Genomic DNA, 25,618 nt, shown 5'->3' on the forward strand with positions numbered 1-25,618 from the left:
GGGAGACCCGGGGGAACGCTGGGTGGGTGGAAATGTGTTGATCCACGTAGATTCCAGAACTTTCCACCACAGAAATGTGAGGAAAATGCGTTTTTTTGTCTATTTCTTACCTTTGAAAGGGATTCTGGGTAACAGAACCTGGTGGTAGGCAGTCGAGTCACCCCATCCTGAATTCCCCTGGGTGTCTAGTTTTCAAAAATGTATAGGTTTGCTAGGTTTCCTTAGGTGCCGGCAGAGCTAGGGTGCAAAAACTACAGCTAGGCACTTTGCCATAAAAGGGTCAATTTGTAACTGCAAAATTGAGGTGTGACCACGTTGCATTTTGCGCCGTTTCCTGTCGCAGGCACAAGGCCGACCCACACTGTTATGTACCGTTTTTATCGGGAGACTTAGGGTAATTCAGATTTGTAAATCAACTGTTATTACCAATTGAGTTTTCATGCATTTCTCCCTTCCCAATGAAAGACATTGTGTAAAAAAAAATCTTTTTCAAAAATGACCAATAATTCTCATGCTAGTATGAGTATTCCCAATTTTGAAAATGTGCAATTATATACTGTTTCTAAACTCTATAATTTGTACCCAATTCAGAAATACATAGGTGTCTTTCATACAGATTTTTCCATGTATACATTTTCCAAGAAAAAATACCATTGCAAGTTGCTGCTCAGTTTTTGGATCTGGGTTCGTCGGGTTCTTGGTGCAACTACAAGTCCTATATATCCCCACAACCAGGAAGGTCTAACGGATGTAACGGTATATTGCTTTCCAAGAGCTGTCAAAATTACAAAAAGTTATAGGTGAAAACGTTTAGACAAAAGGCTGTTTTTTTCAACAAATTTTCAATTATTCCAAAATTTAACTGTTAGTTTCTATAAAGAAACCTTCATGGATTTAGACAAATGACCCCTTTCTGAATTCAGAGTTTTGTCTACTTTTCGAAAATGTATAGCTTTCCAGGATCCATTATTGCTTTCAAACTCATTTCTACCATTAACTGGAAGGAGGTGGAAAGCTCTAAAAATAGCAAAAATAGGCTATGTCCCAAAAAAATGCCAAAACTGTGTGAAAAATGTTGGTTCTCTGACAAAAGACTGTCATTCCCTAAAAGCTGGTAAAATGGAAATTTCAGCCCCACAAACCCTTTTTTGATAACATTTTCAGGGAAAACCCAGAGGCTTTCATTTGCAGCCCGTTTTTCCCATTTTTCTGAAAAAAACAAAAGTTTCACTATATTTTGGTTAATTTCTGGGAATCCACAAACCCTGGGCACCTTTAGAATCCACGTGATGTTGGAAGAAAAGGATGCAAATTTGGCGTGGATACCTTATGTGGTCAAAAAGTTACAGGGGCCTAAGCGCACACTACCCCAAATCGCCAAAAAAAGGCTTAGCACAGGAGGGGGAAAGGCCTAGCAGCGAAGGGGTTAATTAAGAAAAGGGATAAACGATTCAAATCCAATCATGGGACCTGGAGAAGTTGGGTTAAAAAGCACCCACAAACAGCACAGAGTTGTGGGAGATCAGAAGAGGAAGAAGCGTGTATAGAAAGGGCTGTAGAGCCCCCATGAGCAGCTCATCATACCAGGAGCTGCCCCATGACAGGTGGGGCTGCAGGAGATCTGGTTAACTCAGTCTGCTCCTGCCCTGCCCCGCTTCGGGCCGTTGAAAGGGCGCTGAACTGGAAGCCAGGGAGGGATTCTTGAAACTACAATTGCATTAGCAATACAACTTCGGCCTTAACCATTGTTACTCATGCAGCATTTATTGCATGCACCGAGAGTCATCGGGAAAGTAGACTAAGACAGAACAACTGGGTACTGCCAAAAACGCCACCCGACTTTAAGCTGTGGAGCAGGCCCACAGCTCGCCATGTTCTGGCAGCGCTACTCGGAGTGAGCCTCTGTAAGTCTGTCCTGGATAGACGGATCCTGCGGACCTTGCCACTCCTTATCATGCCCAGTTGTGTTCGCCACCGTAGCATTGTGTGACCAAGAAGCAGTGTCTGCTGGAAAGCGTGCTAATGGCTTTGACAGAAAGGTTTGTCTAGTGAGGTCTTGCAGAAGGCCCAGCAGTCGCACCTTTTCAAAGCCGGTCCGTGCAAGCTCCCCGCTGGTTGAGCAGGCCCTACAGGGGCCCCTTCGGGGAGGGGAGGACCTCTCAAACTCACGTGAGCTCCTCAAGAAAAGAAACCGTCAAACTTCAAGCATACCGCCGGCTGGTAGCTCCAGGGGAAAACCAGCACGTCTCAAACTAACAATGTACCAATAGTCTTCTTCTGAAGTTTAACTGCACTTTACCCATGTCCTACGGAATTAAAATGCACTTTATAAAAGGAAAACCGCCCCACTAAGAGTGCTTTAAAAAGTAACCCGAGCAGTGTTGGATTGGGGGCTTGGAGGACAAACAGCTAGCGTGTTAATTAAAAGTAAGATGGCCATTGGTTTTCATAATGCGCGCTCGCCCTCCAGTGGTCTATTTGAGAATCGACCCGGCCACGTATATTAATGATTTGGAGAGGATAGGCGTTGATTATGAACTTCAGGTTTATTAGTACTCTTTCTCAGTCTTCAGTGGTGTGCGTTGTGCATAGGCAGAGATCTGCAGTGTTACCTCACAGAAGCAAAATTAAGTGTGAACCACAGAGGGCAGTTGTCAATTGCAAATGTGTAATTGAAAAAGAAAAATGCATTACAGTAATTGTTGCGAACAGTTTGTGACCTTTGTAAAGTAAAACGGGTAATAGAAATCGAAAGGGTGACCGTCAAGCAACTAAAGCTGAGGAAAAGGTTAAGTGGGCAAAAGAACGATGGATTTAACTCGCATCTCTTGATTAGGGGAGAATGTTTGAATCATTCAGCATTCCGTCCATCATTTATTGCAGTTACACTTTTCACCCTAAGTGGGCCGGGTACACCCAGACGTGGGTTCCTTGCTCACTGTGCCGCTGGATTCAAGCTAGCCTGGTTGAAGAAGGGTGACATACCCCGAAACCGGTCCCAGGATGCTTGTTTCCGGTCCAGAGAGGACCTGGCTTGGCAGTTCGGTATGGACTGTTCCCATGAGGCACAGGGTCAAGACTGATTTGCACATGTCTGGGTCCAAACTGAGGAGGCATAGTGGGCCAAAGAAGAATGGATTTAACCCAGATCTCTTGATTGGGGGAGAATGTTTGAATCATTCAGCATTCCGTCCATCATTTGTTGCAGTTACACTGAAAGGGGAATGAAGCAGCAGAAATGTGGTGTACACAACACCTAAATTAAAAGCGCAGTGAAAAGGTCCTACTCAAAAATGAAATTCCTGAAGAAAAGAAAGCAGAGCGGTGTGGGTGTGGCCCAAGAGGACCACCAACTGGTAAAAAAAATTCCTGCAGTGGCCGCAACAAGGACAATCCGATTATTCTGAGACACTGTCCTCATTTATGGTGTTTGTACGAGGTTACAATTACATATGCCATCACAGACTCAAAGTGTATAGAAAAGATGCCAATTCAAGCTCCTACCCCATGCACAGAAAGCCCTACAACTGTGGACCCACCTACTTGAACAACCATCGGAATTTCCAGCAACCCACCAGACACCTCAGACATCCCTTTCTCCAACCCTCACCCCCGCATATGGCATAGCAGATTCGGAGGTCACTCCTCCTACTTAGCACCAAATACATGGAACAAGCTATCCTTTCATCTATAGACCTCTTATCTTTCAGAGTTCCAAAAGAACCTGAAAACCTGGCTATTCGGCTAATCAACTGGATGCTGCCATCACCTGGATACCCTTACGGGTCACAAGAAGCACTCTACAAATCTACTGATTGCGAAGGTAGATGCCCAAAAACAGCTTATGACTAGCATATGCACTAGCAAAGCGTGTAATAAGGGATTTACTGTCTGTTAAACCTCGGTGCTCCCCATCATTGCATGCTACACAAGATGTGATTGCAAGGCCATAAGTCAGGGCACGAAAAAACATCTGCCATCCTTCTCCTTGGTAAAGAAAAATCACTGCTTCAGATTAGGTTAAACAGTAGATCTGACCTCAGATTGTTTTGCTGTAGGACTTCCGCCTCTGAATGTGATCTTTCACCCACAAAGGGTTTACTGTTAAAGGGGGTGGTAGAAGAGATGTGCTTTTAGCACTTTTGTGGTGTGGGTGATTGTCACAGCACTTAGACATTAATATACAGGCAGCAGGATGACCTTACAGTGAAGGGCTCATATGCACCCATAGTTTTAGCCACATTGCCATCGTATTTAGCAGTCAGTGCAGATGGCACTCGATGTGTAGGGGGGGGGGGGGGGGGGGGGGAAGAATGTATAATAGCAGCATTCAGCCTACAAGCTCACCCAACTATTCATGCAATCAGTTTCCTGTCCTGTTATGGGGCGAAAGAAGAAATTGTTTCAGCCCAATGTTCTCAAAGCGACAACACTTCACTTGCACTGCACTGTTAAACCATGGTTAAGTCAACAGGCAGGAGAAAGACTAGGTATCTGTAGATTTTACTTGGGGCAGTGAACTTGCCATGGGTGAACGCTCGGTGGACGTCATTCATGTAGATGTCTGTTTTGTAGGGGGGATTTCAGTCCCTACAACTAACAGCTTTTTTTCTGAAATCAGATAGTGTCGCTTGGCTAGCTCTTTGAACTTACTCTCGTGAATATGCTTTGTGTAGCGCAGACTTGTCAATTGCACCAGAGTGGAGCTGGCAGCTGTGTTCCTGCATTTATGAGAAGGACCCAAAATAGATCAAAATCTCACCTACAGTGATACTTATTATCCTACTGTAATTCGCCTGTAGTCGATGAGTAGGAATAAGGCTACCAGAAATGTGCACATACTACATCTAGTGAAGAAAAACAACTCTGTCATCTCTAGTTCTGTCTCTTATGTTACCCCCTGAATCTTTCACCTTTAAGCTCCTAAACAAGAGCCACACAGTGGGGCGAAGTCTTAACAGTGAAGTGTGATGCTGGGCCAGGATGAGCAATAAAGAATGGAGAGCTGTATCTTATATCCATCATCCCCAACCCTAGCCCCAATGGGTGCAAGGACTTCAAATACCTCAAAGCTCAGCTTCTGGTGGGTTGCTGTGCCTGCATCTGTATCTGAATGCTCCCAATCACATAGCCTAACCAACCTCCACAAATTCAGCACGTGTAAAAAAATGAAATGCGCATTTGCCCTGCGGGGAGGCTATGGAGAACTTTCTTTGTTGAATCAATTTTTTTCCCCCCATGAAAATGAGCCTCTCAATCTTTAGGTACTGGAAGCGAAGATGGTAAGGTAAAATGCCTGCAGAGGAGATCAGTTTCTATTACCACCACTGTCTTATGAAGTGTAACCATGAACTGACAATGTTTTGATTTTCTATGTGGTAATGATTGAAAAAAACGATAATCTAAAACGTTAAGTAAAAAAGGTATAAACAAATATACCAGGATTAATATAAGTAAGAGGTGTTAATCCTTTCAGCTAAAATTGTGCATGCTTAAATAATCCACGGTATAGGCTTACCCCTTGTTATTTCAGGAGCTGAGAAGGCAGCATTGGTTACCTGGCATGACCACTTTCTTGGCAAGATAGCTAGTGGTTCATTGTCCATGATAGTCTGGAGATACTCCCTTGATTCTGTGGAAAGTAGCTTTAAAGCAAATACAATATGCAAGATTGAGGGGTGGGGGTCAAACATTTGAGTCTGTAAGCCAACCTGGCATCTAAGGCTCTTTTCTAGAAGCCAAGTGTAGTTTAGGAATTCCTATTCCATGAGACACCATAGGGCATCATTGAGAGTACAAGGCACTGAACTGCTGATTTGAAATCCAGATTCAGGATAAATGGATTGATTCCTCAAAGTAGTTTGATTTGCAATGGATTGCATGTGACCAGTTAGTTGACATGTCTTCTAGGTTAAGATTCTTGCCCAAGGTGAAGCAAAAAATTTAGCACTATGGAAGGGTTGCATGTTTAACACTATAATAATTCCTATTTGTAAAGCACGAATACATCACCCCTTTAATGTTTTTAAGGTGCTAGGAGCCATCGGGGAGATTAAGTGAGCTATTGACCAGTCACATGATGCTGAGCTGCCACCGGCGATCGAACCAATAGCCGTGTGCGCTGGAGCCAGCTGCTCTGGCCTCTGCACCACACCTTTCCCTGAGCCAGGATTGAATCACGGTGGAGCACTACGTAAGGGGTGCTGTGGATATGAAATTATACACCATCAAATTAACAGAACTTGTACGAGTCCGTGTCAGAAGGGTGGAAGTCAACAGCATCACTAGTTTAAGAAAAAGAATTGTGTTCGGTCATTTAATCCAATGAGCAAACCTGGAGAGCACCTTGGCAGAGAGGTTTAAGCCTGGTGCGACTCAACTAAAGTTTCCATTGTCTTGGTCCTATCTTCCACTTTCTCTTGTGAAGCAAAGCAGGATTTGGTACTGATGCCTTCACTACATTTAGCACTTAAGGAACCAGGATACTGAATCTGACTTTTTATACTGGTTAACAAGGAAAATACTGAATGTGTGTCTAACCTTTCCTAAGTTCTGGTCTATTTCTTTTATGTTGGGTTTAGATAACACAACTACAATCTTTTTGAAATGTGTACAGTGCGTGCCTGCTCTCATGCGCATACATTTAAGACTTCATTGATAGATTACCCACACAACAACCCACTACACCAGTACTGTAGAAAAATCAATAGTACAATCAGTACCTTTGCCGAGAACACACTGTGCACCATGTTAAACAACACATGCTTAAACTGTGAAGGAGAACCAAGAACACAAGTAAGCAAACCAACTTTGAGTACAAAAATGACAAGCCTTACCAGATTCCTGTGAATTTAGAACTTCTAAGGCATGCATCATGGCACTTGCGAAGACATTAGCATCCTCTTTGCTGCCAAAGTTGAGACCATACACTTGTCTTGCATCACGCCACTGGTGAAAAGTCTGTGTAGCTTGATTATATTTGAGTCCCTTGGGAATAGCACAATTTATCACTACCTAAAAAAAGATTTAACAGTAAAAAGAAAAAAAACATTAATCAGAGTAGTTTCATAAATCCCTCAGCCTTTACATTTGAAATTAAAACACTGCATCAGCTTAATTTGTTATAGTTAACATATGCCATATGTGCTCTTGAGAAAGCAACATTCAATGATAGACAGAACCCAGACATGAGTGGAAATGATTGGCACGGGGGGCATAGGTAATCAAGATGGATAACTGTTCACATCTGAACAGTTCAGCAACTGCTTGTAGGTGGTTTATTTTTATTTAACTATAATAATTAAGTAAACAACAGTGTAATACCAGTCAATGAATTCACCAGGCAGCCACACAGGTGTATCTCAGGCAACAAGCAATATCCAAAAAGTTGATTTAGCATGTTATACATTAGACAGCAAACACTATACTTTATAATAGATCAAGACTATTTGTATAGTACAGATTCTGGTAGGCAATCCACATGACTAAACACATTCATGATTGTGTGACGTCGACCAGATCTGGCAATTAACCTGACATTTCCTTGATTGTCAGTGATTGTCGTCATCTGTGTGCAGTATATTGTGGTGGTGGTGGTGGTGGTGGTGCAATACGCTAGATTTTTGATTGTGCATATTAGCTTGGGCTTTTTTCTTTTAGTAAGGCAGGTCTTTGGTCATAGAGCAGTCTGCTTGATCTGCATTACATGCTAGGTCAAAGAAGATGAATGAGTTGTGTGCTTTTTGGATGTTGGATTGAGTGTTGTGATCACTGTGCAATGTGATAGTTATGTTATGCAAGTATGGTTTATGGAGGGGGGGCGTGGCCATGGAGGTGACCAAGATGGCCACCTTTGTCCGAAGCTCCGCCGGTCGGGCTGGGCAACCACCTTATTTAGGGATGCGAGCGGACTCTCTGGACCAGCGAGCGCCCACCATCTGCCCCCGATGCCCTGCGGAGCTCCCCGATGCCGAATTGAGGCGGCGCCGCTGTGCTGACTGTCGGGGAGACGGCCCAGAGCTGGAGGCGGGCACGGCTCCGAGGCCCTCTCCTGACGGGGATACGGCGGCCGGAGGGTGAGGTGAGTGCGGCCTGGGTTCAGGTCTGGCGCTGCCCAGCGCTCATCCCCGGTGGTGTTTGGGGCTCTTCCCCCCCTCCCCCCCGTCCCTGCGGCTTGCGTTCTGGGTCCCGCCTGGCACGGGGCGACTCCGGGCCTACCTTGGGCCTGCTGTGCGTTTAGGCACCTGGATTGCGGGCTCCGGCGGGAGGAGTGGCGGGTTAGCGTGGAGGCCCCTAAGTGCTCTTGCGAGGCAGTGGCGGCGCTGGGCCTGTCCGAGCTTGCTGCACCCCCCCCCCCGCCTCCCCACCTTTGGACCAGCTATCGGCCATACTGAGTGGTGGCTGTTTGGGGAGCAGCGTGGAGGTCTCTATGCTGGGACTTTTCACCTTCGCCCTGCCTCTTTTCTCCCATGGAGCCTCTTGCGTCTGGAGTTCCTACCTTCTAGTGCTGGCTATCACTGGATTCCTGAATGCGCTGGCCCACCTAACAGGCGCCTCCATGCCTGGCTGATGTTTCTGTGCCTCCTCAGCGGCCCCGGTCAACGCTCTCCAACCCCGTGACCTGTTGTGGATCTTACTCACACTGCTGCAGTGCCACCCCCAGGCTCCTCTCCTGTCCGCTGCTTTTCTCTGGGTCCAGGTCTGGTGGCCTCTCCACACTTGTGCCCTTACCTATTTGTCAGGCAGCCTCTAGCGGCACAGTGTCTGCGCAATTGCCACTACTTGGGGCCAGCTGTGGGTCCCTTCTGCGTCCATTGGCTCCGCCGGCACCATCCCCCAGCCCGCACTTACTGCCTCTCGACCTTTGTGACGCCCTGCCGCTGCAACCGGGCTGACTACTCACTTGGCCCTCTTCTCTGCCTGCGAAATGGGGAAGAAGGATCCCAATCAGCACAAGTTGCAGTTCGACAAGGCTCCGGGCCCCACATCAGATGTCCCATCGGACCCAGCTACTGGTGCCATGTGCTCTAATAATACGGAGAACTCTGCTTCATTGACCACGGCCAGGCTCAACAAAATGAGGGCTGGCTTTAAATCCTTAGATAACAGATTTGACGATCTAGATAAGAAATTAGCGGATATGGGGGCGAGGATTCAAGTACACGACCGGAGGCTGGACGTGGTGGAATCAAGGGTATTGGATATGGAAGATGGCTCTTCTTCCTCGCTAAAGCGCCTGGACAAACTGGAAAAGATCCTCAAGGATGTGGCCATCAAGAATGAGGACAAGGAGGCCCGTAGCCGCAGAAACAACATCAGGATCATTGGCGTTTCAGAGACAGCCTCCACTGGATGCATGGACTGCTTCGTAGAACGACTTCTCATAGAACTGTTCGGTAGAGACACGTTTACGCAGGGCTTTGTTGTTGAGCGGGCGCACCGGTCATTGTGCACCCGGCCTCAGCCCGGTCTCCCCCCCACGCCCTATCATTGCCAGAATCATGAACTTTAGAGATCGTGACGCTGCTCTCCGTTCGGCTCGAGACATGGGAAACATCCAGTAGCAAGGAAGCAACCTGTCCTTCTATCCTGACTTAACCATTATGATTCAAGATGCACGGTGCAAATTTAATGGTGTAAAGGCGACCTTGAGGAACTTGGGCCTCAGATATGGCATGTTGTATCCAGCACGACTGAGGGTCGACGTGAATGGCAGAGCTTGCATCTTTGATACCCCCACTGAAGCACAGGAATTTTGTCATACTTACAAGGGGAGTCGCTCTGGAACTCCTTCTGACCCTAGTACTGGCTCTCCACCTCGAGGGGACTCCCAGGCCAGTGTTGATCTGTTCTCAGAGCCTGGGACGGGCCGATTGCCATGATATATTAAAGCTGTGTGCCACTGTTTTATCCCACGCTCACATCTTCAATCGTTTTTTTAAGTTATTTCGCTGTTGCCCGACTGGCGTGGCGTTGCCTCGCCCTACGGTGAATACCAAATGTTTTTTGTTCCACATAACGTTTTTGTTTTGTGCCCATCAGTCTCTTATTGTGATTGGTATATTCACTTGGTTCTGTTTCATCATGCAAAATGGGATTAGCCTCTTTGTGGTTGTATTGAGGCTGGGTGGTGGGCTGGGGGGGGGGGGGGGGCGTTTTTTGTACACTTGGAATCCTTACTGGGAGGGTCGGTATGTGGCGAATTGACTGCATGCACTACAGTTTTTTTGCATTTTAGATTTTTGTCATGGTTAGCTTAGGTCAGCAGCCCAGGCCTTCTGGGCTATCTTGGATGTCATGGAATGTCAGGGGTCTCAATAACTAAGAAATGTAGTCAAGTCCTTAATTATATTGTCCGACATAACCTTGATATTATATTTCTGCAGGAGATGCATCTGTCCAATTTGGTCCCTTCCTCTGTCGCTAAAAGCTGGGGTTCTCACAGATTTTTCTCCAACTATAACCGGTATTCCAGGGGAGTTGCCTTATTAATACATAAAAGGGTCCCTTTTACATTACACAAGACTTCAGTGGATGTGGAGGGTCGGACACTAATAGTTCCAGGTACACTCCTGGGACATAAGGTCTCCTTTATTGGGGTTTACGGCCCGAACACCGACTCCCCCTCCTTTTTTCACTACCTGCATGTACAGTTCCTTTCACTGGATTTGGGATTATTAATAATGGGGGGAGACTTCAATTTGCTGCTCGACTCTTCTAGGGATAGTACTTCCACCTCATCTGACACCAAGCCAAGCTCCCGGCACGCCATACGTGACATTTGCTCTCAATTCTCACTGATAGATATCAAGAGGCAACTGCACCCTGGTCTTCCCGACTTCTCACTTTTCTGGGTTCCACGACACCTGGACTAGGATAGACTATTGGTTAGTCTCCCCGGGGCTCTCGGGCTGGGTGGATGGTCTCCTCACCCTTCCCCGTACTCTTTCGGGCCACTCTCCTGTTCTCAAGTTACTAATTCCCAGACCAGGTGGCTTTGAGCGACAGTGGCGCTTTCCCGGTAAGGCGCTAGCTGACCCGATTTTCCTTGAGGGCGTCCGAGAAGTCATCGAGGACTACTTTGAGCTCAACACTGGCTCTGTGGATACCTGGGCGGCTCTGTGGGAGGGGTTAAAGGCCTACATAAGAGGCATATGCATAGCTAAGCATGCCGGGGTGCTCAGGGACTTGCGCTCAACATTAAATAGGATTGAAAAAGACATCGCTGTACTGGACCGGGAACTATTGATCGCCACGTCCGATAAGGTCGAGGCCAAACAGCTCGAATTGATGATTGAATTTAGAGATGCATCTGAACGTGAATTATTGTTTCTGCAGAAGCAGATCACAGTGCGGCGGTATGGGGAAGGCGAGAGGCCTGGTAAGCTGTTGGCTCAGACCCTTCGTCCGCCTACGGACTCTCCTTGCATCACGGAAATCATCGGCCCAAATTATACTTTGCTGCATTCGACCCCGGACATACGCGATTCCTTTCTAGCATATTACAAAGCGCTATATACATCCAGAATCTCGGGAGACATACGTGAGCAGAATGCCTACCTGGCAGAGATAGCAATGGTATATTTAGAGAGATATATGCAGGATTTTTTGGCAGTCCCCATCACCCGAGACAGTATTTGAGGCCATAGAGGCACTGCGGGGTTTGTCTGCTCCTCGCCTTGATGGCTTTTCAGCAGATTTTTATAAGGCTTATAAAACATCTTGGTTCCCCGTCTGGTCGAAGTTTACGCTGAGGCACTGGAGGTGGGCTGTCTTCCTCCAACATTCAGGGAAGCGGTCATCATTCTCTTGCCGAAGCCCGGTTACGATCCGAAATTGTGTAGTTCCTACAGGCCGCTGTCCTTACTGAACCTGGATTATAAAATACTTGCCAAGGTCATTGCGATAAGCCTGTCCTTATTGATGGAATCCATCATTTCCCCGGCGCAGTCGGGTTTTGTTCCACATCGATCCACTTCCCTCAACTTGAGAACCCCTTTCACTGTGCTGCTTAGGATTGACCCTGCTACACCTGCCGCCGCTGTCCTTGACGCGGAGAAGGCATTTGACTCCCTTGAGTGGCCCTTTTTCTTGTCCATCATGAGGCATATGGGGAAGCCCGAATGTTTTGTTTCCACGGTGGCATTGCTCTACACCCAGCCAATTGCCAGACTACGGCTAAGTGGTACGATCTCTGACCCTTTCCATTGACTCTGGGCACCCGCCAAGGTTGCCCATTGTCCCCATTGCTTTTTATTTTGGCAATGGACCCACTGGTGCGCCATTTCCAAGAAAAGCATTTACATCATGGCATCCAATTTCGCACTGGCCCTTTGTTGATTTCGCTTTACGCGGACGACACTATTTTATATGTCAGGACACCTCGGCTTAACCTAGAACCTCTTATATTGGAGATAATCTGGTTTGGTAAATTTTATGGGCTACACATTAATTGGCATAAATCGGTCATTTTTCCGCTTACCGCCAGCACCTCTGCCTGGAGCTGTGAGTTCCTCCTTGAGTGGTGCCTGGACTCTGTTCGATATCTTGGTGTCCAGATCCATCTTGATACCGATAACATGATCCGACTAAACTACAGCAGAGCAATGAGTTCTCTGGAATCGCAAATTGTAAAATGGCTGCGTCTGCCGTATCTATGGCCGGAAGAGTCGCCATTATTAAAATGGTGGTCCTTCCGAGATTTTTATATTTGTTTAACAACATCCCCATCCCACTCACCAACATTTTCTTTTCCCAGTTGCGCTCATTGTTGTTGCGTCTAGTTTGGGGGGACAAGGTGCCTAGGGTTAGCTGGCCAACTCTGACCCTGCCATATGCGAGAGGGGGCTTCGCGGTCCCAGACTTCTATCTATATTATCTGATTGCATAATGCTGTTATGCTCATGCCTGGTTTCATCCGGACGCACGCATTCCTTATTTGAGACCTGAGGCAGACTTGGTGTTCCCTCGCCTTCTTTCTGAACTGCTACCTACTGGATTCCCTCGGGACCCCCGAGACATTCAAACCGTATCGACCACATGTTGGGCATGGGACAGATTACGTAGACTGTTGGGCCTTGAGCGACTGTACTCTCTGGCATTTCCCCTACCCAATCCTTCGTTGTTCCCCATAACAGCAGAGACTTTGATCCAGCGTACTCTTACAAAATTTCACATTTGCACTGTTGGCGACCTATTTCCCGACGGCCACGTTTTTCGGTATCGGAGGACACACTTTTTTTAAACGCTCCTTCATGGATACGTTAGTCTTGACCAGACTGCACTCCATGCTACGGGCTGCTTTTCCTTCCTATCCGAATGCCCCTGACCCTATGCCACCACTGACACTGCTTATTCAAAACACAAACGGTGCCCATTTAGTCTCCAAATTATATAAGCAATGCAATGATTCCATTCCCTTTTCAGATGTCAGGGTTCGGGCGGCATGGGAGGAGGACTTGGGTAAACCCATTACGGACGACCAATGGGAATATTGTAGCGCGACTAAAGAGGTCTCTTTAAATAGTAGACACAAGCTATTACATTTCAAGTTTCTTCGTGGAATCTATCACACTCCTGCACGTTCACACAGAATCGACCCTAATAGACCCCATCACTGCCAGAAATGTGGGGGTCCTTTTGCTGATTTTGCCCACCTCTCTTGGGCTTGTCCTAAGATACACCTTTATTGGTCTTCCGCTCACGCCACATTGGGTGACATGCTTTTAATGCAACTGGAGCCCATCCCTGAGATCGCATTGCTCAGGTATGTGGCTAATTTTCCTCGTGCGGTTAGGAAGCTTGCTGCGCCGGGTTTTTTGCTGGCCAAAAGGGAGGTTGCCATATTGTAGGGCAGTAGGAGGTCCCCAACACGAGCGGCTTGGCTTCATAGTTTGGCATGCTGCAATGTAAACTGCGAGGAATACTCCACTCTTACCTGGCCCGTCATGTCCGGTGGATATTTGGTGCCCCTATAGGAGCTATATCGCCAGAACCAGACCCGTTCTGCCCTCGCAAACATCTCAGGGATTCGTCCCAGAGGGGGTGGGCTAGGCAGACAGCCTCGGTGTTACTCCAGATTTCGTTCATTGTTTTTTGTGACTCTTCTTTGTACGATCACCAGTGATTCGGCTGTGACTTATGTGAAGTATTGGCTTCTTAGTGAAATATGGCGTCTCTTTATTGCTAATCTGCATTCTGTATATGTTGGCTTCATCCTGTAATATTGTCTGCAATTTTTTTCCCATGTACATCTTTACCGCTTTTCTAATTTATTTAATGATGTGTATACTGCTTTTCGCCATGACTGACATTCTATGATGCAATGTATTGACCCTTTCTGTATTCCGGTATGTAAAAATTGGGAAAATAAAGTTTTTTTTTAAAAAGTATGGTTTATGGAGCGCTTGATAAATTGTTTCTTGGCGCGAAAATGCACGAGAGTGTGGAGGTTAGTTCAGTATAGGGGAAAAACGGGTCTTAAGAGGCCTTCTGAAAGATACAGGACAGGTGATTGAACACTGATGGGGCTGGGGGAATATCAGTTTGACTGCACAGAAGAAAAAGCTCAGACCTCCAGTGCTAGATTTGTGAATCATTGGGCAGATTAGGTAGTTTGCACTGGCAGATCGAGACCACAAAGGGATCCTGCATCATTAGATTTGTATTTATTTTTTATAACTAGAGGGAGCATTACAGTATACTGTCTTATGGATCATATACGTCGTTTTAAACTTAATTCACTCTTTAATGGGACGCCAGTGAAGTTGAGACAATTGTGGACTGGCCTGACAGAATATGGGAGCACTGGTGACCAGACAAACCTCTGCCCGATTTGTAGTCTGGAGAAGAGATGAGGAGAGAGAGAGAGAGAGAAAGAGAGAAATAAAGAGAGAAAGATAAAGAGAGAGAAAGAGAGAGAGAGAGAGAGAGAGAGAGAGAACGAGAAAGAGAGAGAACGAGAAAGAGAGAGAACGAGAAAGAGAGAGAACGAGAAATAGAGAGAGTGAGAAAGAGAGAGAACGAGAAAGAGAGAGAACGAGAAAGAGAAAGAGAGAGTGAGAACGAAAGAGAGAGAGAAAGAGAAAGAGAAAGAGAGAGAGAGAGAGAGTAAGAGAGAGTAAGAGAGAGTAAGAGAGAGTAAGAGAGAGTAAGAGAGAGTGAGAGAGAGTGAGAGAGAGTGAGCGAGTAAGAGCGAGTAAGAGCGAGTAAGAGCGAGTAAGAGCGAGTAAGAGCGAGTAAGAGCGAGTAAGAGCGAGTAAGAGCGAGTAAGAGCGAGTAAGAGCGAGTAAGAGCGAGTAAGAGCGAGTAAGAGCGAGTAAGAGCGAGTAAGAGCGAGTAAGAGCGAGTAAGAGCGAGTAAGAGAGAGTAAGAGCGAGTAAGAGCGAGTAAGAGCGAGTAAGAGCGAGTAAGAGCGAGTAAGAGCGAGTAAGAGAGAGTAAGAGAGAGTAAGAGAGTAAGAGAGAGTAAGAGAGAGTAAGAGAGTAAGAGAGAGTAAGAGAGAGTAAGAGCGAGTAAGAGCGAGTAAGAGCGAGTAAGAGCGAGTAAGAGCGAGTAAGAGCGAGTAAGAGCGAGTAAGAGAGAGTAAGAGAGAGTAAGAGAGAGTAAGAGAGAGTAAGAGAGAGTAAGAGAGTAAGAGAGTAAGAGAGTAAGAGAGTAGGAGAGAGTGAGAGAGTGAGAGAGAGAGTAGGAGAGAGTGAGAGAGTAGGAGAGAGTGAGAGAAGGTTTTGAATGAATGGGGCACAAATACAGAGCCTTGGGGCACACCGAAGTTAAGAGCAAGTGGTGTAACGTGTGTATGGCAACCGTTTTTCGAGTACAATCTGTTAGGAAAGATGTGAGCCATTTTAAGCAATATATTTCATCCCTAGTGCTTTAATCCTGCCAACAAAATCTTCATGATCTACAGTATCTAATGCAGCAGATAATCGAGTTGCACTAAAGCATTGTTCAATGAGTTAAGCAAGCATTATATTAACGGCAACTGTTAGTAAAAATCAAAGGTTAATTTCTCTTAACAGTGAAAACCGTTGCAGATTTCTGAAGCACGTAGACCGTCATGGTCACCCAGATGCTTTGCAAATGGTGTTCATTGGCAGAGAAGATAGCTGCTAACCTAAGCCAGCCACTACCGCACATGCGTTGAACTTTCATGTTGTGATCATTGCTAGTTTCAGATCCAAACCTACAATATGCTCTTTACCAGCTCCTACTCCAAGTCCTTTTACTGACATTCAGGCACTCAGATTTTCCAACAAGAAAAGGACAATGGTCTAACAACTGATGTACTTGGCTGCTCACTGTTCTGCTGACCAAACACTCCATTTGGGATCTTTGATCATACTTTTTGAAAAACCGTTAATGGCTACCATTCCTTCAAACTTTCCTGCAACAGTTTCAAGGCGGTCAAACAGCAAATACATTGCTATGTAGCATCCGGGTTCTAATTCCAATCTTGAAGGAGCACCCATCACATATGTAGCAAACACTCACTTCATTTTTGTATCCCACTACTTAAGAAAGTCCGAACCTTCACACAAGTGTGACAAGGGAAACAAACTCCTTCAGTTATCACTATAATATGCTAGTATTTAAACCCACACTGTTTCTCCAAACCTGCACTTCTTTATCCTAATAAAAGCTCATAAAAAAAATAACAGTTCGGTCTGGCGCTAAATACTAAATTTACTAAATACTTCTAGGTAAAAGAAGGGTGGGTCTGGAAAGCCACACTCTAATGAAGAAACACAGTTTCAAGTTCTGAAGAATACAGGTCTGGACACTCACTCGCATGCTTTGCCGAAGTATCTAGGCAGAAAAGCAGTCTTCAAATGCTTTTGTCAATATGTGAAAGATGGAAGTGGTTAGATTTACACAAATCAGTGTGAAACGAGAGCTCCTGTGCTTTATCAAGCCAATGTCCTTGTGGCAATAAGTGTGCAATGGTACTACAGGGTTATAGAGATACTTCTTGAGTCTACAAAACAGGGCGGATAACGAATTCGTACATCCTTCTGTCTGGATAAGACTCCTGTATTGAGGGCCAAAGCTCTAAACCTCAGCTCCCTTTCAGAGACAGTGCATTCCCACAGCATGACACCGAGATCATATCTTATACAACCAATGAAAAAATAATGGAAAGGGCCGTATCTGCTTCTCACTGCATCCATGGTTGGCAAATAGACTTTGCATACTTTGAATTTGAATGTCTGATTGCACCAGGTGTTTGGAGAACGGCTGCCCACTCTCAAAATAAAAAGTAATGGGGTTAATTCCCTTGAAAAAGGACCAATTACAAAATCTAAAAATCTAATTCACTTCCTTGGTTACAGTAACCAGGTCAGGAGTTTGTTGGCAGCGGCAAACAACATGTAGATTTATTTATTTAAAGAGTTTTATATAGCGCTGGCTAGACCCGAAGGTATCAGAGCGCTGGCTAGACCCGAAGGTATCAGTTGAGAATCAACAATGTAACAGAAAAAGATCAACAATTACACAATACATCAAAAAATAGGCAATATATTGGGAGAGGAGAGAAAGGAGAGAGAAAAGTAGTGGAGGGGGCAGGGGAGGTGAGAAAGGGTGGATAAGGGAAGAGACAACAGGAGTGACTTAAATAGAGGGAGGATGCGGGAAGAGACGACAGGAGAGACGAAAGGAAGTCTGTCCAAAGACCGACTGGGTAGGTGACCTCCAAGGAGGGATCCCCATCCTGTCTCCCCTATAGCTGAACCAGGTAGCTCCATCGGGCATCAGACAAAATAGCTAGATCTCAATTGACGTGGGAAAATTCACAGATAAAAGGGTGAGGACTAAGGACCAGGGCAGGTGAGGGCAAAGGTCGGTGCCTAAAGAGGTGTCTAGAAGGGCTACACCATTGGATCATAAACACAGCCTTTGTAGGGATGGAAGGGGAACTTTAAGTTAGTGATGAGATCATACCTCAAAAAGGAAGCTAGGTTGCCTTCTCACTCTAGAGATACGACTCTGAACCAGATCTGGCGTAGCTTGAAATGCTTTGGTGATTATCCAGGCATGATGCGGATCTGTAACCTCTTATTTTCTTTGGACTAAAGGCAGCTTCTGTGAAGGGTTTATACGATTGACATCAAAGTTAGTCAATCAAGCTTGAAATAGCAGCTTAAAGTCCTGTGGAGCCAAAAGCAGAGGAAAGGCTTACCACATTATAGGCAGGGATGTAGATTGTGATGGCTCTATGAATCATGCTGCCGGGTTTGAAAATGTCGAGGGCCAGCAAGGGGATCCAGGGAAGTTCCATTAAGACGGGGGTGATGTGGTCATATTAATTCATGTCCTTACGAAAGGCCAATGTGGAGTCTGGGAGGAAATCTGATCATATATCAGATTTCTAAAAAAAAATGTAACGTCTACCATTCCTTCAGACGTCGGTTAAACAGCAAATACCTTGCTATGCAACAAAGCATCCAATTTTCCAATTCTACTCTTCAAGGAGCACACTTCACATATGTAATGAAATTAAATCAAATGAAAGGAACATTTGGAAAGCGCATGGCTACCAGAAAACCTCCCAGCGCTATATATAGCAAACACTTCATTTTCGTATCCCACTATTTAAAAAAAAAGACAGAACCTTCACATGAGTGAGACAGGGGAGCTTGCCGTCATGCAGAGGCACAAGTACAAAATGGAATAGATGTTATAATTTTAAGTCCCATAAAAATCTGTAGGCAAGCTTATTTCCAAAAGCAAATCAATGCTTCAACTAGCCACCATTCTGGACACACAGCTGAAGTAAAGCAGGGCTGATCAGATTTCCAGTACATCAAACACCAATATTCCCTTCACCTAAATGCACCCTGAGAAACGCTGCCCATAGGTTCATTCTGGGGTTTTAACATAAAAAATAAGCTCCTCAAAAGAAAGCGCACCCTAAGGTCTCTAAAAGGTGGGAGGACCAAAAAGAGGATTCAAATCTCGTATCTTCAAGTTCAGAATCCGAGATGCTGATCAGAAAGTTTTGAGTCTCTTCTGAGGTATTGTAACCACAGACTATACAACTGTGCTCAGCTGAGAATAGCACCTCCAAATTCACTTGCTATTCAAGGTGTGAGCAAAACTTCATAGGCAATATCATCACCTTAATCTAGTAACGTTTGACTTGATAGGACGCAGAGTTCCGTCTGGTTTTGAGCTTAAGAAATATGTTATTTTCCTGCTCGATCTTTCCTGAGGACCCTTTCTATTGCCCTCTTTCCCAGAAACTCCTCTACATCATTTATTTATTTATTTATTTATGTGCTTTTATAGCGCCTGAATAAATCCCCGAAGGGGTATCTCCGCGCTCATGTTGGGGGGGAGATTGGACCTGTGTCTGACCATTACAGAGGTGAGAAATCATAAACTCAATTAATTGGTGCTGAAAAGATGGGTCTTGAGAGCCTTACGAAAGGATAGGTGATTGGTGAGAAGTTTAAGTTCAAGGGGAAGGGAATTCCAGAGAACAGGGCCTGTATGTGCCAGAGCACGGCCTCCTTGACGGGATTTTTTTATTTTGGGGACCTGAAGTAAATGCAAATTACTTGATCGAAGTGATCGGCCTGGCACATAAGGTTGAAAAGCTCTGGTCAGATATTTAGGGCCCTTTCCTGTCAGGCATCTGTGAATAGTACAAAGGATTTTGAACTTTGTGCGTTGCCGCACAGGCAACCAATGAAGCTTGGCTAGCAGAGGGCGGGAGGGAGTTCTAGATGGAACATTGAGAACCAACCTTGCCGCGGTATTCTGGACCACTTGTAGCTTGTTTAGTTGACCTTCATTAGTTGACAATAGAAGGCCATTACAGTAGTCCAGTCTACTAACCACCAGTGCCTGGACCAGGGTTTTCCTGTGGCTATCAGGTATATAAGGGAACACCCTTTTTAATAGTCCAATGGCCCTAAAGCATGTGCCAGCAACTTGGTTGACATGATGTTTGAAAGTCAGGGTCTGATCGAATAACACCCCCAAGTTTTTGACCGTCTGCTTTGGGACAGGAACTGGTCCTAGTTCTATGGGCCACCACTCCCCAGGCCATAATGTTGCCGCCTCCCCAAACAATAGGACTTCCGTTTTGCCCACGTTGCATTGAAGGCAATTCTCGGCCATCCAGTTTGCGACGGCTCTCATGCCTTCCGCAAAAGATTTTTGCAGGGCAGGGGTGAAGGTTTTAAAAGGGAACATCAGCTGGGTGTCGTCAGCGTAGGATATCGGGGTAAACCCATAAGGCCTCACTAAGTCGGCCAGGGGGGCCACATACACATTAAATAATGTGGGGCTGAGGCATGAGCCCTGTGGCACACCCCTGGTGAGCTCCCTAGAGGTGGATTTATGGGAGCCCAACCTGACTTCTTGAGAGCGGCAGGAAAGGAAGCTTTCCACCCAGGACAGGGCAGTGCCTCCCACCCCTACATCCCTCAGACGACCGAGAAGCACTTTGTGGGACACCGTATCGAAAGCAGCAGACAAATCCAACAGCACCAGAATCATAGATCCCCCACTATCCAGTGTCAACCTGATGTTATTGGTCACTTCAAGTAGGGCTGATTCGGTGCTGTGGTTTGGCCTGAACCCAGATTGTGAGGGGTCCAGGCCTTCTGCTGCTTCCAGGTGATTCGATAGGTGGGTGACTAGACTAGACAGGATGCTTCCTAGACAGGATGCTTCCTCTTTTGAGTGAACCTTTATCCTTGGTCCCATTGCTAGCAGGGACTTGGCCAGTTCGATGTAATATCCACATTTTGCAATGTTTAGTATCCATTTGTCTGACATCACCTTTCTCCACTCTTAAAGTAATTTTTTATTCTGCCTCCCACTGGTGTTTGTGAAAGAGGTTTTCGTAGGTTAATAAGTCACTTACTGGTGGGAGCTGCACCTCCCCAGAGGGGTTGAGAGCTCTCGTGCACATCCCCAGATGTATTGGCATCCGTGCACCTGATACCACCAGTCTTGTGGGGGTTCTGGTCTTGTACTTGAACCCTCGATGTGGTACTAGGAAAACTACCCCTTCCTGCCGGTCTTCCTGCTGGTGCGGTTTCTATCCACAAGTTTCCTCTGAATTGCAGCGCTCCTATTGATTTGGCAGTCTCATTATCCTTCTTGAGCTGTTGCAGGGTTTTGTCCACCATGCTGCCAAATAGTTTTACTCCATTAAACGGTGTATGGATGTTTGCTTGTACTTTTGGTTTGAAACCAGATAGTCTTAACCAAGCATGACACCTTTGCAAGTCGCCAAAAGATGGCAGGAACACTACTGTGGCTGCTGCTTCTAAAGTAGACTTGAGGCATGTATTGGCGATGTTCTTGCCTTCATCTGCCAGGATAGCCGCTCTTTTTTGTACTTGTCTGACAGGTGCTTAATGAGCTCGGTCTTCTTTCCCCAATGTTGGTAAGCATATATATTTAAAAGAGTGTTAACACTTCTCTCATATCTTCTGCCCATTAAATCCATCTTTTTTCTTTCTTTGTCTGGTGGGGGTCTAGACGTAAGAATAGTTGCCCTTTTCCTTGCCAAGAATGCAACGATGGGGGGCGTGGCTAGCAGCCGACTGGAATGGCTGCCTAGCAGAGGAGCTCCGTGGTGAACGAGACACCATCCCAATATCCGTCCATTAATCCGTGATCTCTGCTGATCTAACGATCGATTCTGCGAGGCGACTCCAAGCGGCATCCCCTGCCGAAACCCCGGTGTTCCTCCGACACCGGAATCAGCCCGTGCTGGAGTGCCTGCCTGCGGCCTGCTGCCATCGAGGCTGCACCGGCCTGGCCTGGAGCACTGTCCGGCCGGAAGTGGAAGACTGCTGGGAGACCAGACCGGAAGACCCCGCGCTGCAACTCTGACCGTCGCCCGGAGGAAACATCCAGCTATTGAGGTGGGTCGGCGAACCCCCCCCCCCAAACCCCCCCCCTCCTCCCCTAGCCTGGTTGGGAACGAGGGGGCCGGTGGAGAACTCCCGGAGGACGGGGACCCGAAGACGTCTTTGACGGCGGATGAGACCGCCGCTGTGGCTTCAGGCCAGCATCCGACCCACCCCTCGCCACACCTGCCATCGCCGGTGCTACCGGAGGGGGAGTGAAACTCCATTGCTACGGGCCGGAGTGGCCCTGCCCTTTTGCTGCCAGGCGAGTCGTCCCTCCTGAGGCTCCGACCCCGCTTGCACTACTGCTGCCCACGAGACCACGCCAGTGAGGGGACGACTTCCCGGGCATATACCTGGGATCGAGCAAGTGCCGGTCAGCCCCAGACGGGGGCCTCCGACGTGTAGGCCCGGGGGCACAGGCGCCTACATATACTGCGGACTCGTTCTAGCTGGGAGGAGGGGCATTGGACCAGCGAGGATTTCACGCAACGTGGGTAACAAGTACTGACTACTGTATGCACCCTCATTCCCCCCCCGGGACTTAGATCGCCCAAGGTGACAGTGGGGCCGCTGTGGCATAGTGACCTGAAAACCACCAGACGACCTGCATTGGGGCTCCCCTCTGCCGGAGCCTCATCTCGCCCCGGTCTGTCTCCATTCACAGCATTGGGCGGCCTCGGATTTGGAGGTCCCGCCAACTGAGCCATTCTAGGAGCCTACCCCAGACGCCTGATTGGAACGGCCTCCTCGACGGCCCGTCATACTTGTGCGGCCAAACCCGAGGGGATCAAGACACATTGGGACTCTAGCCGGAGCTGACACGCCTGACGGCCCAAGAAGGGACGGCGGAATGGCGGGGAAGGGAACGCGACACAACGCTGCCCAGTCACGACTTGAAAAATTCGCGTTTCGAGAAGAACCCCTCGCAACACCCTGATGGGCGCACGTCCGTGGGCAAAAGCCCCGAAGGTGATGGAGGGAAAAAGGTGACGCTCGAGGATTTGATGAAGACGCTCACTAATGTCCAAACTACAGTGGGGGCCATCTCCTCGGATGTCGGCTTACTGAGGGCGGACCTTCACAAAATGACCGAGAGGGTGACGCAGGTTGAAGTGGTCGCGAAATCCCTGGTTGAGGACACCTCCGAACTTCAGCAGGCCATGGAACGGATGGAAGCGGTCACGAAGAAATTGCAGGACAAGCTGGACGATCAGGAGGGGCGGGCTAGGCGTAACAATGTCCGAATCCTAGGAATTCCGGAGTCGGAGGGCAAACGGGCAATGGACCTTTATATAGAAGACCTTATCAAGACCGAACTGAGACCAAAAGGTCTGTCGAACTTCTTCTCAGTGGAGAGAGCGCACAGGGTCCCAGGTGGTACACCGAAACCGGGAGCAGCACCAAGACCTGTCTTGGCCAGGCTGTTTAATTTTCGAGACAGGGATGTCATACTCCAAGCGGCCCGAAATGCCCCGCCCATCAAAATTCAAAACTCTACGTTGGCCTTCTTTCCTGACTATACGGCCGAGGTGGCCCGGCGCCGCAAAACCTTCATTGAGGTAAAAAAGGCCTTACGAGCAAAGGAATTGCCCTACTCGATGCTGTTCCCGGCGAAACTTAGGGTCGTGGATAATCATAAAGCTTGGTTTTTTGATACCCCGGAGGCGGCGTGGGACTGGCTGGATGGTTGGCGTCGGGTGGAAGGGAATGGACGCACGGGCAGAGGCCAGCGTAATCAACGCTTCGAGGGTGCAGGAACTCCACCAGCGACGGCCGGAGAAAATCATGACAAGGAGCTGGAGGAGGGACCGGAAGCCGACGGACTATGACCTGATATATAAGTTCCTTATTAGCACAGTCTTCTCCACAGGTGACCACGTGAGGTGAAAAGGATGCCGTTGCACTATGAACAAGAAGAGCAGAATGTGACTGATGGGGTCACTAGTACCACGGAACGCTTACCCCGCAAGCAAGTACATTGGGGGGAAATGGGAGTAGGCACTCTGCTAAGTTGGGGGAGCGGGCGGTTTTATGTCCGTATAGCAGGGAGGCAGGGAGGGGGGATGGGCGGGGGGGGTTGTTTGACAAGTTTTATTGTTCTCTTATAAGTCTCATGTTTTTCCTAGGGTTATATGTACACACGCCCACAAGACACTTACTCTGGGACCAGTGCACACTGCTGGGTCCTCCACGCCGGCATGGGCGGGTCTACCTAGTACGCCTGGTGTTCTCTATAGACCACCCAGCTCGACAGGGAGAGGGTTCTGTACCCGCTCTAGGCACTACTTGGTACGATAGTTGGTATTGGACCCCTGACCGAGTTTCTTATTCAGGGACACTGCCGCCCCGGCACTTAGTGAACAGTGTTTGTTCGTTACTTAGGCCCCAAAGTCTCAATAGTCGCAGATTCCTGTATGGGCTGACTCTGCACACTGGCGCAGGACACTCTCTGTATTGTTTCTACACAGGGCCTGGCACTCTTCATCACTGCAGTCAAGGCTTCCCATACTCAATGTTGCTGGACCCCGGTCCGAATGCTATATCCGAAGTTCCTGACACACAAGAGCACCTGCGGTCATGGCTAACCAAGACCTTTTAACGCCTCGCCCACACTTACAACCACTGGTGACTGCCCCGCTTACTATCATCTCTTGGAATGTCAATGGGCTGGGCCACAAAATTAAACGGAGCTTGGTCCTGCAATTCCTTAAGAGAAAGGCCCCGACAATAGTATTGCTCCAGGAGACACATCTGGTGGGAACAACCTGTCAGGCCCTTAACCGCTGGGGATTTAAAATGGCCACACACGCAGAATTCTCATCGGGTTCACGTGGGGTTGGTATCCTGGTTTCCAAAAATGCACCCCTACTTATCAAGCACACATGGGCTGACGACCAGGGACGTTTTGCAGCGATCAGTTGCCAATGGGAGGGACGGCCATATAATATACTGACAGTATACATCCCCCTGCGTTACATCAAGGAGCCTTCCAAGACCTGGGTAATTTACTGCTTGGACTCCCAGAGGGGGAACTAATTATTGGTGGCGACTTCAATGCGGTGCCGGACGCTGCTGTGGACCGACAGCCTCCTCGTGAGGCTACCAGAGCAGACCAACTGTTCCGGGAATTCTTGGATGCCTTGGGACTGGTAGATGTATGGAGACTCAAACATCCCCGGGATCGACATTACACATTTATTTCGGGGGTACATGGTAGTCTTTCCCGGCTGGACTACTTACTGACACTAGCCGTTCCCCCAGAAAAGATTGCATCCATAGAACATCTACCGCTGGGGATCTCTGACCATTCCCCAGTGCTACTCACCTACACAGTGCACCCCACCAGACGACAACGAATTTATCCGATCTATACTGGGTATCTTAAAAATAATACCATTGCTAAAGCACTCAAAACAGCTACCACGAATTACTTCGAGGACAATGTGGGCTCGGTCGAATCACCGTCGGTGCTATGGGAGGTATACAAAACAGTGGTCCGGGGGCAAGCCATCGCCACTATCACTAGGCATAAAAGGGCACAGAAGGCAGCCATAGAATCGCTCGAGACAGCGGTCCAGACCGCGGAGTTGGCACACGCCTCTGACCCCACGGAGGACACAGCACACACGCTGACGTTAGCTTCCCGGGAATTCAGATCGTACGCAGAAGACATGACAAAGACAAGGTTAACTGACACGTTACACAGGGTCTATGAATTAGGAGATAAGACTGGGAAAATGCTC

At 47.5% G+C, this 25,618-nt stretch overlaps 1 protein-coding gene across 2 annotated transcripts in view; it reads right to left on the minus strand.

Moving 5' to 3' along the window:
- ENAH (ENAH actin regulator) overlaps nt 1-25,618 on the minus strand; it is a 681,857-nt gene that overhangs the window by 361,071 nt on the left and 295,168 nt on the right. For both annotated transcript variants that reach the window (XM_078647528.1, XM_078647526.1), the window contains exon 3: nt 6,837-7,014. In XM_078647528.1, the coding sequence (XP_078503654.1) occupies nt 6,837-7,014 (178 nt within the window). The remainder of the gene's footprint in view (nt 1-6,836; nt 7,015-25,618) is intronic.

This window comes from Lissotriton helveticus, chromosome 6, assembly GCF_964261635.1.
Source record: "Lissotriton helveticus chromosome 6, aLisHel1.1, whole genome shotgun sequence".
Classification (NCBI taxonomy): domain Eukaryota; kingdom Metazoa; phylum Chordata; class Amphibia; order Caudata; family Salamandridae; genus Lissotriton; species Lissotriton helveticus.